This window comes from Hippocampus zosterae, chromosome 7 (genome assembly GCF_025434085.1).
Source record: "Hippocampus zosterae strain Florida chromosome 7, ASM2543408v3, whole genome shotgun sequence".
Lineage (NCBI taxonomy): Eukaryota > Metazoa > Chordata > Actinopteri > Syngnathiformes > Syngnathidae > Hippocampus > Hippocampus zosterae.
In genome coordinates, this window is record NC_067457.1 from 2,142,624 (window position 1) to 2,157,776 (window position 15,153).

The following is a 15,153-nucleotide window of genomic DNA, read 5'->3' on the forward strand; positions in this document are numbered from 1 at the left end:
CTTGCTAAGAGCCTAAGGTGCTTCTTTCTAGGATTTATTGCTCTTAGTTACATCTGCGCAATCTAAGGAGGGGCCAGGGAGTCCCCATAACAAGAACAAAGATAACGCGGCTTAGTCAAAAGGTATTAAGGGGGGGGGGGGGGCGCCGGGATGGAGGCGGTCTGACAGACACACTCCAGACTTTGCGCTGTCCGTCATCTTAGCGTCGAAAATGAGATCAGCGGCTTAATGGTGAGCTTGTGGAAGGAAAGGGAGAACCCATATGGGGTGGGCAGAAGGACAACAAGAAGGGGGGAAAAAAAAATTGTCCATAAATCTGTGAAAAGTCTCATTCCAATTGAAGAGGAGTGGCACTTTTGTCCTTTTAGAGCGTTTCATTACCTTTAATTGCCCAACAACGGTCAAGCTTGCGTCGGTTCATGGTGAAGTGAACCGCGAAGACCTCCATTAATCATTTGTCAATGAGGCCTTTTGTTTTTTTTTTGTACACTGGAACCTGCGGGGTAGCGGCCAGGGAAAAATTGTTTCGGTTTCATTCCGGCTGCCCTGCCCGAGGCCAATCTCTCACCAGTTTCCCGCTTCTTGTCGAGGCTAAGAGCGAATGCTAACGAGCCGTTGTGAGGAGAAGCTTGGAAAGAACATCCCAGGGGCAATTGGTCACACTCGGGTTCCGTTTGTTGTCTTGGCGTGCTGGACAGCTTCCCGTTCCCAGATGTGAAGGGGGGGTGGGGGGGGAGTGAATTCTAGGTAGACAACAACAAGGAGCTCTTCACAAATGTCAGAGATTGATGATAACCACAGATCATTGATGACTTTATTGATCAGAACAAGCCCAAATCCACGATATGGACAAAAGTTTGGAGGCAAGCCTACTTCATGACTAGACTCTGTAGTTCCTTTCACGCCGCAAATTTTTTGTCTGACGGAAACTGTTTGGAGAATGCTGCCAACTTGGTGGAAACGAGCCTTTTTTTTCTGTGGGTTTGAGCATGATGGGATGGGTTCAAAAGAAATCAAGAGCGCCGACTTGCAAGGCTGTCAGACGCTGTTTGGCTGAACTCGAATGCAGATTAAGTGGGCCCAAAAAAAAAAAAGTGGAAGAGAAAAGAAGCTCTCAAGTCCCAATACTTTTTTTTTTTTTTGGTCCACTTGGTAAGCACGGCACCAAAGCCAGACTATTGCGAGGCGAGCGTTCATTGATGCGGCCGGTATGACACTAAACTCCACCCCAGGTAATGAAACCAAGGTCACTCTGGAACGGCAGCATCAGTTTTTGCCGATTCTATGAAAGGAACGACTCGTTGGTTTGATTGAGCCCAGTTGTGACACTTTCACACGGAACGAGACTATGACCTACTTTCGGATTGGATTCTTATATGTGGGAGGGTTTTTTTTGTGGGGGGGGGGGGGGGGTCGGGGTCGTGTCATTGATCGTTCTACGAAAGCAACTACAAGTTGAGTCAACCAAGTCCAATCCGTACAGACACACCGTACCGTACTGTGATCTGGTTTTGGAGGTCCATATCGTGGAGCGGTTCCAACGCGACGGCAAAAGCTCAGGGCTTGCCCCTGCGGCTGAGGATCACGTCCACAGCCTGGGCCAGGTGGTCGGCCGTCCCATCCGCAGTGACGGTCGGGTGCCGCTGGTCGCTGGGCCTGAGGAGGACCCAAAACAAGAACAGTTGATGACAGGGCGTCGACCGAGAGATTCCGCTGTTAAATTGTTCCCGTGGGGGGGGGGCGGAGGAAATCACGAGCGCTCACGTCAACAAAGTATGCGGACGCCGCCAAGCCTGCGGGAGAGTGCGTGTTTTTGGGCTTCTGATCAGTCGGGCTTCAAATGCAAAACTGCCTGCGGGCAAGTTGGATGATTAAAGCTACAAAACATGATGATTTATACCATTTTTAGAGTCGAGCCCTTGTTAAAATTGCAGGTGTGTGTCCGATACGCCCATCCCGCTGTTGAAATGTTTAAGGGAGCGCACCTCTGCGTTCTACATGTCACAACAATCAAGTCACCATCTTCTTCCAACTCTATTTCCTGTCTATACACCAGACAATGTGCCATATTCTTCGCATCGAGGGCATCAAGACGGCTAAAGTGACAAAGGAGCTGCAAGTTGGTACTGGCCGAGTCCCACACATGACAACAAAACATCATTACAAATAAATCTTTGTGCCGTTTCTTTTATGCACATGGGAAAAATCTGGCAAGTACTGACTGTGTCTTTCATGTACAGTGTAGGACAGTGACACAAAGAAGCAGTTATTTAAATTATATATTTTTTCTGGCGATAAAAAAAAAAAGAAGCGTAAACATTTCCATACCGACAAACGTGCAAAATGTCTGTTCATTTGTGTCACTGTCCTGCACGTGACCGCGATCTTCCGTATTCTTCACATAAAGGGTCAAAAAAAAAAAGCCAGAGCAAAGTAACGCTCATGTCCTTCATATTCTTTTGACATCCACAATCGCTGTAAAATGGCGGCTTTTGTGTGGGCAACAAAAAACTCATTTATGAAGCGGCGGCCTCAATATTCACCCACCTCATCCTGCGTCTTGGATCGAGCCACAGGTCGGAGTTCCAGATGGGCTCCGGGCTTTGTCCCCCGGCGCCCTCCCCCCCTCCCCATGTGCCGAGTGCGTGGCACACACACACACACATACACAGCCATTAATCCTGTGCTTCGAGAGCTCGCCAAGGCGCCGTGGCAAATATTTGTATGCCGCCAGAAAGGAGGCCGGGCGCGGGATTTTGCAAAGAGATGCTATTGAATAGTGAATAGCAGGGGGAAGCCGCCGCCATGTGTTTGCACACGTCTGTCAGCCGCCGGGCATTTTGGGTTACGCGAGCTGAGGTGCAAATGGTCCCGCTGCTGCGTCTCTCCATGCGGCCTCGCCGACGGATTGACTTCACAAAACATGCAAACACACTGAGCCGATCAAAAACAGGGCTGCTCAAATGGCAGGTTTTGTCTTCTTCTATTACCGTTGTGGTTTCCTCATTGCCACATAAGGCAAAACGGAATCAATGCTGGCCAAAATTAGGTACAGGCGACTTGACGCTAAAAACTGTTTGCTCGCCAAACTTTTTTTTTTAATCGCTTTGTCACATCGATAATCAACGAGGTGCAACACTGCATCTTCAGAGGACACCGTTGTCAGCATTTTTCAGGACAGGCAAAGCTCGCCGTTAACCGTAGACGTCAGCCAGGTGCAGATGAAAACACCACACGGTGACGGCGCGAAACAATTTCTCAACGCGCACGCTCGAGGGAGCAGGGGGGCGATGTGGTTCGGTTGCACCTGCAACCCAATACTTGAAAATAATCCCTCAACGCTTTTTCATGCCCGCATGGCCTTATTGCTGCGTGAACAAGATACACCCAAAAAAAATAAAAAAAAGTGGAAATAACGGCGGCCTTCGCCGAGGGGGGAATCCCGTTTATGGCGCTTCGAGACAGCAATACCGAAAAGGAAAACAGTCAAAAGCCTGCCAAAGCTGGATGGAAAAACACTCAAGTCATTTTGTTGTGGAGAAGCGAAGGTTTTTCAGAGCGCACCAATGAGGGCACGGCTGTCGAGAAAAACGCGCAAGAAAAACGAATCGCGCCCTTCAAAACACCACAGACTAGCGATAACCTTGATACTCAGCCGAGCCTTGTGGGCAAGTTCTATTTGATACTTCAACAACGCCAACCATTTGCGAGGTGATTGACATTTTTATGCAAAAGGGAAAGTAGCGTCTCTGTGACATCTGAAGTTTTTAAGAAACCGTAAAATCCAATCTTCATAGCTCTCTCCGGTTTGGTGAGAGCCACAGGAACCAGGATCCTCAAACTGGCAAAATCACGAGGAAAGCTCTTGTGTTCCTTTACGATACAAAGAGGTCAAGCTGAACAAACGGGACTTTGGGAGAAAGCTTCAGTTTCTCACTCATGTGTTGCTTCAATTTTGAAGAGAGGAATCTTTGAACAATATTCTTGGGATTTACGCAATTTTCATTCATTCCAACACCCCTCCGCCGAAGCCTTGGCTTTATCGCTTGTATCCACTCTTTTTAATAAAGTTTTCCCTAATCTAAATCCCTATTTAGACAGGAATTAGCAACGAGTGCCTATCCAAACACCAGCCAGATTTCACAGAGGTCAATTGTTGGACCCGGCGTCCCCACGGCTGCGTCTTAAGGCCACGGCTTTTGTTTGCTTTGCGAGAGACCGTTATCCTTATGCGTCACATGACGATGGCAGAAAATGTGTGAAAAACGGTAGTTTGACGTCGTATAGCAAATTCCGCCGCTCGATGTATAACAAATCGTACGATGAGGCACTGATTGATACAGTCCATACAGAAATTGAGGCTTGAGACTCAGTGCATGCAGACTGGACAAAAAAGCTTTAGGGACGTTTCCTTCGCCAATATCGTAACGCGTAAGAGCGTTTCAGTGCAGCTCAGGGGAGTCCCGAGTCACACACAATTAAAAGGGGGGAAAAAACTGCAAGAGCAACTCAGGCCCACTTTCCCCCACAGAGCGTGAACTGTCTAATGGTAATTAGGGAACCCCCCCCCCCCCCAGCCCCGTTGAGACAAAGTGCCGGGTCAACAAGTCAAAAGCTTTCCCGCTCACGTCGGTTGAGTCTCTCCCAAAGGCGGAGGAGACACAGAATCCAGCCGGACCAGCTCGGAAACACTGGCTTCAGCTCTCACGTGCAGCCAAGCGTGGTCCGGCAGGCGGTATGATTTACACTGTAAACCGTCTTGCAGGCGGCGGCGACGGCGGCTGCTGTGTGAAAATGTTTTATCGGGCGCTCTCATCAATGCCAATCTCCAACAGGAATCCGCAACCGGTTTCTGCTTAACTCGCATGCCCACACCCCACCATCCTTTTGTTTGTGTAGGCGTTCCTTATAAAGTGACCAGCTAGTCCAAAGTGTCTTATGGGAGATCTGGCCTTACTTGCCAATTCATTCAAAATGGCATCATGTCACACTCATAAATCTCCGAGCGGATGATTATACTGAACGCGTTTCCGGCGTTTAATGGCCCCGTTGGAGGTTGTCATTTCTGGCGTGGTTCAGATCAACTAAATTTCCCTCCATTTTCATAAATGGGTTGTACGTTAAACGAAAAGAGACTTTCGTCAAGGAAACAGATTGTCATCTCAAAAGGCCTCTTAAGCGTTCAGTCATAAGAGTTGGTATTTGCTGCAGGAATAATAACACTAATGGTCATGTGGACAAAAAAAAAGTGCAGCCTTGCATGTACAGTACATGTGAAACTGATTAGGGCCTCCGATTTAACACATGCAGTTGTGCTTTTTCTCTCTCTCTCTCTCGAGCTTTGTCAAACACATTCAAGTCAATTTAAGAAACGAGTTCCTTCTGGAACAAATCCTTCAAACAAGGTAATCCCGTCAAGTTTGTCTCATTAAAAGGTGTCGGAACGCCCACAGTATGGAGAGAAAGTTATTAAAAGGCGTAGGCCCTCGGGCCATTTGAACATGGACTGGCATATTTCTAGTCAGGGTGTTCACTTAATTTGATTGTACAAGGTGATGCTTGTCATGAATATGGACTTTTTTTTTTTTTACAGCAGATTGTTATCAGTCGTGCTATTTGAATTGTAAAAGTCAGCGGGTATGATGAATAAATCATCTACGTAGCGCTCAGTGATATAATAGATCATGTCCTGACTCTAATCCACACAGTCGCGACAGGAAGCGTCTGTGATTTGTGTCTTTTTTTGCTGGCCTATTTCAGGCGCTCTCTTTTTTTCTTTGCAAGCTTGATGGGAAGCAGAGGTTTGCGCGTCATCTGCTCTCCACTCAAGCCACAATATAATTTTTATTTTTTTAAATAATCATCCACACACCTGTAGTTGCACTGCAACTCAGGTACCCGAGCAGCCTCGTACCATAAATATGTTGAGATTCAGTTGTGCGGAGAGGTATTTTTGGAGACGTCTCAATAAAACGGACAAATCTTTGACCCAAAGAAGGAAATACGAGAAGAAACATCTGGTGCTTGGCGCCCTCTGTTGACAAAAGGAGGCATTTCTCCCAGGGGGCTGGTCTTTTGTCGCAATAGAATGGCTACCAGAGTCGTTTGTGATGAATAATCATCAGTCACGTTTTTTTTTTATTTTCGGGTACTACCCTGTAATTCACCAACCTGTATTTTCCCGTTCGGACTTGCACGCCTTTCATTCCGACTTGCTGGGCGCCGCCAATGTCGTTCACCAGATCATCACCTATCATCATCACCTACCGGTGCAATCAAAATATATTGTTGTAAAACAACAAAAAAAACAAAAGTCAAAACAAGACGCTCCCTCAATGAGCAGAAATAACTGTAATGAAGGACATCACATGAGAGACAAGATTCAAATTATATGCGCGGTCATGAGTATTTTGCGTGTCTGCTTCGACCCACCTCATGTGGCTGGAGCGCCATGTCGTTGAGGACGCTCATGAAGAACGTAGCGGACGGCTTCCCGATGACCTCTGCCTCCACGTCACAGGCGTACTAGATTAAATCAAACAGGTGTGAAACCTTTTTTTTTTCTTTGCAATTGTACTTTGTCATCCATTTTGTTAATATACTCTGGTGCCTCGAAATGATGAGTTGCTGTTGTTGTTTTATTAAGTCACACAGCTCTATATCGTATGCACTTTATAAAAACCAAGAATGTTAAGAAATAAAAAGTTTGGGTATGATGATGACAAGCAGTCCCCATCTACTGTGGTGGCCGCTCTACCTCCAGGGCCTTCGTGTAAACTCCCACATCCAGCTTCAACCCGTCTGTCTCCTTGTAGTACTTTCTGTGGCGAGAGAGAGTGAGGTTAACCACTCACTGTATGACACAATGAAACAAAGTAAAAGAGAGACAATCACATAGTCAATCGCGCTGGACTTTTCTACAGACGTGGCGGCCATTTAAACGTCGCAAAAGCTGTGATTTATGCATGTGGTGGAAACCAGCAGTACTGTCATCCCGAGGACAGGTAAACAATTACCCTTTGCCGAGAGAGAACAGGGTCGGCTTCTCCAGGCCGATCAGAACCCTAAACGCCTCATTCATGTTGGCGTAGGAGAACTTTTCAGCAGCGTCGCCGATCACCACGCAATTGGGATCGCTCTTGTCTATGCCGTCAAACTCGGGCATGAGTGCTGTTGGGAGAGAGAATATGTAATATATATTTATACGAGTCTGGTTAAAATAAAACATTGAGAACTACAGTGAAAAAACTCAATTGTGATAACTCTTAAGCAGCGAGACAATAAATATATTTCAGATGATAACGCATGAGAACCTTTAGAGTACACATGAGCACTAGTGTATATCAAGGTTCTGGTTTAGTTACAATGTTAACAGTTCAATGCACTTTTCTTTTTCCTTTCGAGCAACCAAGATGATTCTGACTGTGATGCAATCTATGAAGCTGGAGAGGATGACAGTACCTCAGGTGATGCCCAAATTTTGAGAAAACACACATTTTAAAAAAACGAGTAACTACAAGCATGAACAACTGGCACAAACATTCAAGATATGAAGCCCCCAGATTCGTTTGCTAATCAGTACAAATGAAGCCTCGACTACTTCGTGTATGAACAGACAATACCGTCATACACCAGCAGGTGGGGCCGCAGCCCCCTTTCCCGAAGCACAGCAACGGCTGCAGGTGCAGGAGAGAAGACCTCAGTGACACAAATATCAAATCCCAATCTTTGAAGTTTGGCCACAAACTTCTCTCTCACTGCTTGCGTCTCGTTGGTGCAGAATCTCAGCTTCAGGTCGGAAGCTTTGAGCCTTCGCAAACGCACAAAAAGTCAGCGAGAGTATTCAGTGAAGGGATGTAAACAAAACCGGGTTCAAATCAAATGTGTGTGCCGCTCAACACTCACCTCCTCACGGCCTCGACGGAGCCGGGAATGGCCACCCCGTCGCCCTCCCCGCCGTCATACAAGACTCCACACATGTCCAGTATGACGCCTTTTAAACTTCTTGCGCAGCTGGGCCAGCCGGTGTCCGCCATGACGAGACGGCTCTTCTTTTGCGCATGCGCGAGAGTAGCATCTTTACAGTCGCGCTGGAACAGCGTTTCAAAATAAACTAGTTTTTCAGGTTTTAAATTCTAATTTAAAAATATAGTAATTTTTTTAAAGGGACAATACGAGCCACACTCGTGGTTTCGCAATCACAGCAAATGTTACAACATGGGGGCGTGTCCTGTGACGTCACGTTTAGTATATTTCCATGCTTGACAAGGACTCGCACACCGAAATCTGACCTGCTCTAACGCCGAACATCGGATAAAAACCCAAGCCCCAAGCCCCACAGACACACGACACGCCCCAAGACGCTCCCGAACTACATTTCACCTTGTTCTGGTACTTGTGCTTTGTTCTCCATCTGTCTTAATTCCGTTTCACTTGACAGCTAAAGTTAGCTTAGCTACCGGGCTAATATAATTATATGATCATGGATGAGATATTGACTGAAATGGATATTGCATAATATACATCAACCAATTGGCAATAGATATCTTTTAAAGCAGAATGGTTTGACGCATGCATCAAGTGGGGCCGCGTGTTTGGAGGCTGCTCCCTTGCAGCCTATCATCTTTCAGGGGCTGGTTAAACTGTCCAGCAATGCCAAAAAGGTCAGGACGATTGATTATCTACTGCGGTGTTTAGAGTTTAACTACGTGACAGTCATTTGGGAGCCAAAGGAAAATCAAGTCAAGGGACCTCCACATCAATAGCATGCTGTCAATGCGCTTCCTAAAGGGTAAGACATTTGTTGTGCTTTGAAAATGTGGAATATAAACCACGGGTTTTAGTGTAAGGTGGCACAGATACGTCACAACAGAGGACTGCCATGCAGTCAGAAATCCGTTATAACCCTGTGCTTACCAGGACAACCTCATGACAGAAAAAAAATGCAGAGAAATCATACCATCCACAGTCAATATTTCACAAAACAAAATGCACACACCAACCGTGTCTAATGCCCTCAAAATACAAGCAAGAACAAATTTAAGAGAAACTGAATTTCTAATGTTGTTTGCTTTGCTTTTGTAACGACTGATACTTGTGGTTGGCCGATTTGCAAGCGAGCAGCCAATCAGGGGAATCAACTGTCAGCGGCGGCTTATGTCGTTTTGCAGGTATAATCTGGTTTAAGCATTATGTCATTTATATTTACACTAGCTGGTTCGCCGCCCTATGGGCGGCTCATCAGCTTGTTCCTGCGGAAGGCTGGTAAGTTGGGCCTCCGGCCCACAAAAGTGTTGTTGCTTGGTTCAACTTTTTGTTCATCTTCATTGCTTATCGCGAAAATAAAGAGATGTTTAGCTCTACGAAATAACTAACAATTTCATTGCAATGCTTGTGGGTAGACAACATTTTTTCGCTAAGATGCCCGCGCGATCGTAGTGAGCCACTGCCTGAGCGGCGCAGTGGCGGCGCGGTGAAGTAGGTACGTTTTGAAAAGGGACAGACGGAAGGACAGACCGCGTGCGGGACGACGCGCAATATATATATATAGATTATCTCAATTCCTCACATGCTTGACAACACAATTTATAAATCCAACTTGATTTAAATTGCAAAAGAATTGTGAGTAGGAATGATAAATGTATGCATTATTTGGGTACACTTAAATAGTTTGTTTTAATCTCCAACACTGGATGGTAAGATAAATAAGGACTTTTTTTTTTACCACTTTCACTGGGTGGTGAAGGAAATGAACACTAAACTTATATGCTGAACAGAACAGCGACGGAACAAACACGCATTGTTGAACAATGTAAATAAGGACATCCATACACAAACTGCTGATGACAACTCGCATCCTGATCACGCCACACAAACTGGGGGGGGGGGGGGGGTTCTCCAAACGCCCATGACAGATGAAGCGTTTTGATATTAAATTTTGACAAGTCTGTCAAAGAGCCAGTGGCATTGTGGTTTTGACACTTGTATTGTCCACGGTGTGAAAGGGGACTCGCTGTTGTTCAGCAGACCCGAGTGAGCACACCGGCGATGTTTGCACAAAGCCAGGAATGAGCTTATTCCCGTTCAATAGCGCCGCTTTTGTCGTGTGTTTGCTTCCAATTTGACTGGGAAGCAGGCTAACGGATCCGCACGGGGAACAGGATCAGCAAGTTACCGCTGAATATCCACATAATCCTCGACTGCGTCTGCCTTTTCTCCTCGAAGACGCAACCACACCAGGATGAGGTCACTGATTTTCCAGTTGGGTCGCAGCCTGAGGAGCTCGGCGCCGCTCGGCGCCCTCCGTGGGGTCCACTCGGCGGCGAGTCCCGGCGTCACGCGCAAGATGGAACAGGCGCTCACCCCCGAGGAGATTTACGCCCGCGAGGAGAAGTACGGCGCGCACAACTACCATCCCCTGCCTGTGGCGCTGCAGCGAGGCGAGGGTGAGCTAACATTGCGCCCCCCCAAAAAACTTACGGCACGTTACAAAGTCTTTTTGGACACAAAAGTGAGAGACCGTGTCTGGACATACTCATTTAAATAATTTATTTCCAATAAAAATAAAATTTCCAACTTGAATTGATTTTTCCCTCTTCTGGGATCTTATGTGGAAGGCAATTAAGAGAATTAACCGTGCTCATCTCTACATTATTTTTAAGTTGCCGAAGGTCACAGAATTCAAAGTTTGCAGCGATTCTCTAATTTTTTGGAAGCGGCGCACTTTGCAGGGCGACGCTTTGAACAACGGAAGCGGCAGCACACAAAAATCTGCAATGAGCTGAAAAACGGAATCTTTTCTACCTTCAGGAATCTTTGTTTGGGACGTTGAAGGCAGCCGCTACTTTGACTTCCTGAGCGCCTACAGCGCCGTCAATCAGGGCCACTGCCACCCCAAGATCATTGCAGCCCTCACCGCCCAAGCCTCCACGCTCACGCTGACCTCCCGAGCTTTCTACAATGACGTGCTGGGCGCCTACGAGGAGTACGTCACCACCATGTTTGGCTATGACAAGGTCTTACCCATGAACACCGGTAAGGGGAAATAAATACGAGTGTCCATTGGGTTGGGGGTGGGGGTGGGGGGGTGTGACAGAGAAATGCTGATGGCAGTCTTTGTTGAAGGTGTGGAAGGCGGCGAGACGGCCTGCAAGCTGGCTCGGAAGTGGGCCTACAATGTGAAGGGAGTCCCCAAGAACAAAGCCAAAATTATTTTTGCCGGTGAGTGCGTGGGTTTTCTCCGGGTGCTCCGGTTTCCTCCCACATTCCAAAAACATGCGTGGCAGGCTGATTGAACACTCTAAATTGTCCCTAGGTGTGAGTGTGAGTGCGAATGGTTGTTAGTCTCTGTGTGCCCTGCGATTGGCTGGCAACCGATTCAGGGTGTCCCCCGCCTACTGCCCGGAGACAGCTGGGATAGGCTCCAGCACCCCCCGTGACCCTAGTGAGGATCAAGCGGTTAGGAAGATGAATGAATGAATGAATGAATGAAAGATACCGAGCGTACCGTTACATAGACGATCGCAGCAACACACGGTCACGTTTCGATGGCCGCCAACTCGATATGACCTAGTCGGAACGGATCGCTCGGCACATTCACGCACCGGCCGCCGATGGCCACAAGTGGCGCCGAGTCGCTCATCGCCGGATGAGAAAAATATTCTCTGTGCCAGATGGAAACTTCTGGGGCCGCACCCTGGCAGCCATCTCCAGCTCTACTGACCCCAGCAGCTACGAAGGCTTTGGCCCTTTCATGCCCGGATTTGACCTGGTCCCCTTCAACGACATTCCCGCACTTGAGGTTTGGTTTTGGATTCTAGCAGACAAAATAAGAGAGGGTGTTGCCCCCCCCCGATCATTACCGCGACTGCTCACTTTTTCTGTGTAAAGAGAAAGGAGGCGTGGTCATGTTCTGTTATGTCACATCTGTTGCAGAAAGCCCTGCGAGACCCGCACGTCGCCGCTTTCATGGTGGAGCCCATCCAGGGCGAGGCGGGCGTGCTGGTGCCCGACGACGGCTACCTGACCCAGGTCCGAGAGCTGTGCACACGGCACAACGTGAGTTGTTGTTTCGGCTTTCCCCATTGCTGTGAGGATTCGTCATGCCAAGTAGCGTCGCCAAACAAACTTGCAGTTGGTTATTGAAATAATTTGACAACGCTACTTATAAAAAAGACAGAGGGAAGCATGAATTTAGTTGCGTGGAAAAATGTCTTTTCAGGTGTTGTGGATCGCCGACGAGGTGCAGACAGGTTTGGCGCGTACCGGGCGGCGTCTGGCCGTGGATCATGAGCAAGCACGTCCGGATATTGTCATTCTGGGAAAAGCGCTTTCGGGAGGAGTTTACCCTGTAAGCGTTTTTAAAAAATTTTATAACCAAAGCCAAATTTGTCTTCATTATTTTTACTGCGCAACGAATAACGGTTGCATTCGCGTCAGGTCTCTGCGGTGCTGTGCGACGATGAGGTCATGCTGACCATCAAGCCCGGGGAGCACGGGTCCACGTACGGCGGGAACCCCGTCGCCTGTCGGGTGGCCATCGCTGCCCTCGAGGTCAGAGTTCAAGTTCATTCAAGACCCGCATCTTTTATTTGCACGGGCTGCGACATTTTCTCATTGAAGAACTTGAAGCGATTCAAAAAACTCTGTCGTCAAACAATATATGAATGACATTTGCCGATCCTGAATTGCTTCAATTCAAAAATGTTCTTAACTTATTTTTCTCAGCAATGATACTTTATTTGGATTACAATTTTAGTTCCATTGCCATTACTTGTAATACACACACACAACGCTTCGCGCAGGTATTGGAGGAGGAGAAGCTGGCAGAGAACGCCGAGCGGCTGGGACGGCTGCTGCGCTCGGAGTTAAGGAAGCTGCCGTCCGACATTGTGACCGCGGTGCGGGGCAAGGGCCTACTCAACGCCGTCGTCATCAAACAAACCAAAGGTTAGCCGCGCCATTTGGCCACGTTTGTACCAAGAGGGACGCTGACGGGCCGCTTGCCGCCCCGCTCAGAATACGACGCGTGGAAGGTGTGCCTGCGCCTCCGCGATCACGGCCTGCTGGCGAAGCCCACCCACGGCGACATCATCCGCCTGGCCCCGCCCCTTACCATCAACGAGCCTCAGCTGAGAGAGTGCATCGACATCATCCACAGAACCGTCGCGGCGCTCTAAAAAGTCCAACTAGCAGCCATGTGGCTTTGCTTTCGTTTTCGGTGAGTCGTGCCCCCCTTTTTTTCTTTTTGTCCCCCCCAACCCTCATTACGTTTTTACGGGCGCAAGGGCAGGAAAAGAGGTCAAGTGAATTCCATTCCTTCCACCGTATGAACATCTATTTAAATGAAAACATTTTTGCACAATGATAATGCCACCTAGTGGTGTTGAAGACCTGCTGTTCTAATTCATTGTTTAAAATAAAATTGAAAAATATTTTACTACTTGTCCTTCAAAGATTGAAACGGCGGCATGAACCTGAAAGTTTTTTGGGGACTATGAAGGTGTGCAAGGGGTGCACACAGAAGCACGTCGAGGAGCAGAATTTAAAAGTTGTTTTTCTTGAATAGTCATCTCATTCTGGTGGATGGCGCTTTTAAGTGAGCAGAACAAGGGTTGCATCTTACTTTCTTTTCCAAAGCCAGGCTTTGTTATGTGCAAGGAAAAAAATGCAATAAATTATTGCAGCCATTCATGGTGTGGAGTGAGTTGTGTAATGTCGCCAATGAAAAAAAAACCCACAACGAAATTACAATCAAGTTGGGAAATTCTGTAATGACCAACACTACCACTAGGTGGTGTGGTGACCTCACTGGACGCACGTAAGGCAACAACTGTTGCAGTCAGTACATTAGAAGAGTGGAGAACTTAATTTGTTGCACTGGTAAATAATCACATTTTAAAAATATTTAATGTTATGAGCATTAATAAATGAATACACTTTGTCGTAACATTTAGACATGTGACATTCTCCATTTTTCTGCTTAAATTGGGTGGGCTAAGATGACCCGGAGCTGTCTTTTTCGGAAAGCGAGGCCTGCAGAAGAGGACGACAAAAGGGCCCAGTGTCTTCAAATCAGACAGCACAGGAGAGCTCATTATTTCGTATGGCAGCCAGCCGAGCGAGGCCTCCGCGTTTGCTTGTGAAATATGAGAGGAATCCGAGGTTGGCAGCAGAGAGCAGGCTTTTAGCAGCAGGTGACACAAATAACGCGAGCGAGGCCCCTTGAGGCTCGGAGGATGCGTCCCTCTCGGCACGTCGCAGCCCCCCTCTTCCGACAATGAGCTTTGCTTTTGGCAGGTGGGGTGACAGGTTGGGCAACGTTGAGGACCGCAAACTTTGCCTGTGTCAAGACTTGCTCGGAGGTGTGCACCATTTGAGCAAAGGGATTGGCACGAATCTCTTCATTAATCAAACAAGTGGGTGGAGGGGAACTATTCCCCCCCCCCAAAATATCTCAACAGACTGAACGGGGAAAAAATTATCGTGAAACACTTTCTGCTCACATTCAGTTTTAGTTTTTGGACTAATTTTACCGTCGCAACTCCTCTGCAAGTGCGTCTGCTCAAGGCCAAGAGTCTCATCCCGAAGGAAATCGCATCATTGGTTATTCCGCCCTCCTTCCCTGATAAATGCTTGACAAACAGGCCCAATGGGGAAGAGGACATCCCTTAAAACTCAATTCATAAAAACATTTTATGACGTGGGATCAAATTAGACAAACTCCACGTCCACGGAAATGGAATACAGAGTCATCCATTTTTCCCCACCTGCAACCGATAAATGACACAAACGTCACTATTGCATTAAGTTCACGACGTCCAAGTGGACCGATAAATGGCACATCATCTTGAAATAGGATTGCGCGCCGACTATCTTTCCCATTTGAGTTGCCAGTAGGGAATCGCTCCACTTTAAATGGATGAGGCTCGGCGTGGCCATTAGGAGGTCACGTCTCCTCCTGGGAAAACTTCCAATTAGCACATTTGACATGATGCGCCCAGGTTTGACGTCAAGCGTGGGTTTGGTGCGCAGTGAAAAGAAACGTACGTCACACCCTGACGATGGAGTTGAAATGACAACGTGACATTATTCAGAACATTCTAAAACGATTACAACTTCAGTCTGGAAATATATGCTGAAAAACAAAAAATC

General features: G+C 47.4%; 3 protein-coding genes and 1 long non-coding RNA gene across 6 annotated transcripts in view; 3 read left to right on the forward strand and 1 right to left on the reverse strand.

The window, feature by feature from the left end:
- Window positions 1-15,153, forward strand: part of LOC127604074 (uncharacterized) — a 140,516-nt gene that overhangs the window by 20,935 nt on the left and 104,428 nt on the right. The gene's annotated exons all lie outside the window — the stretch shown is intronic.
- aldh18a1 (aldehyde dehydrogenase 18 family, member A1) overlaps window positions 1-15,153 on the forward strand; it is a 140,164-nt gene that overhangs the window by 19,930 nt on the left and 105,081 nt on the right. The window lies entirely within an intron of this gene.
- Window positions 801-8,114, reverse strand: lhpp (phospholysine phosphohistidine inorganic pyrophosphate phosphatase). The gene is made up of 7 exons (XM_052070875.1): window positions 7,906-8,114; window positions 7,623-7,810; window positions 7,017-7,170; window positions 6,758-6,821; window positions 6,433-6,525; window positions 6,172-6,263; window positions 801-1,656 (listed from the first exon to the last, which is right to left on the reverse strand). Exons 1-7 carry the CDS (start codon window positions 8,034-8,036, stop codon window positions 1,557-1,559), a joined length of 822 nt encoding a protein of 273 aa, XP_051926835.1. The 5' UTR covers window positions 8,037-8,114; the 3' UTR covers window positions 801-1,556.
- oat (ornithine aminotransferase) lies at window positions 8,232-13,688 on the forward strand. Its single transcript, XM_052070856.1, has 10 exons — window positions 8,232-8,391; window positions 10,225-10,445; window positions 10,810-11,034; window positions 11,125-11,220; window positions 11,673-11,800; window positions 11,935-12,057; window positions 12,221-12,349; window positions 12,439-12,552; window positions 12,804-12,948; window positions 13,018-13,688. Exons 2-10 carry the CDS (start codon window positions 10,241-10,243, stop codon window positions 13,176-13,178), a joined length of 1,326 nt encoding a protein of 441 aa, XP_051926816.1. The 5' UTR covers window positions 8,232-8,391; window positions 10,225-10,240; the 3' UTR covers window positions 13,179-13,688.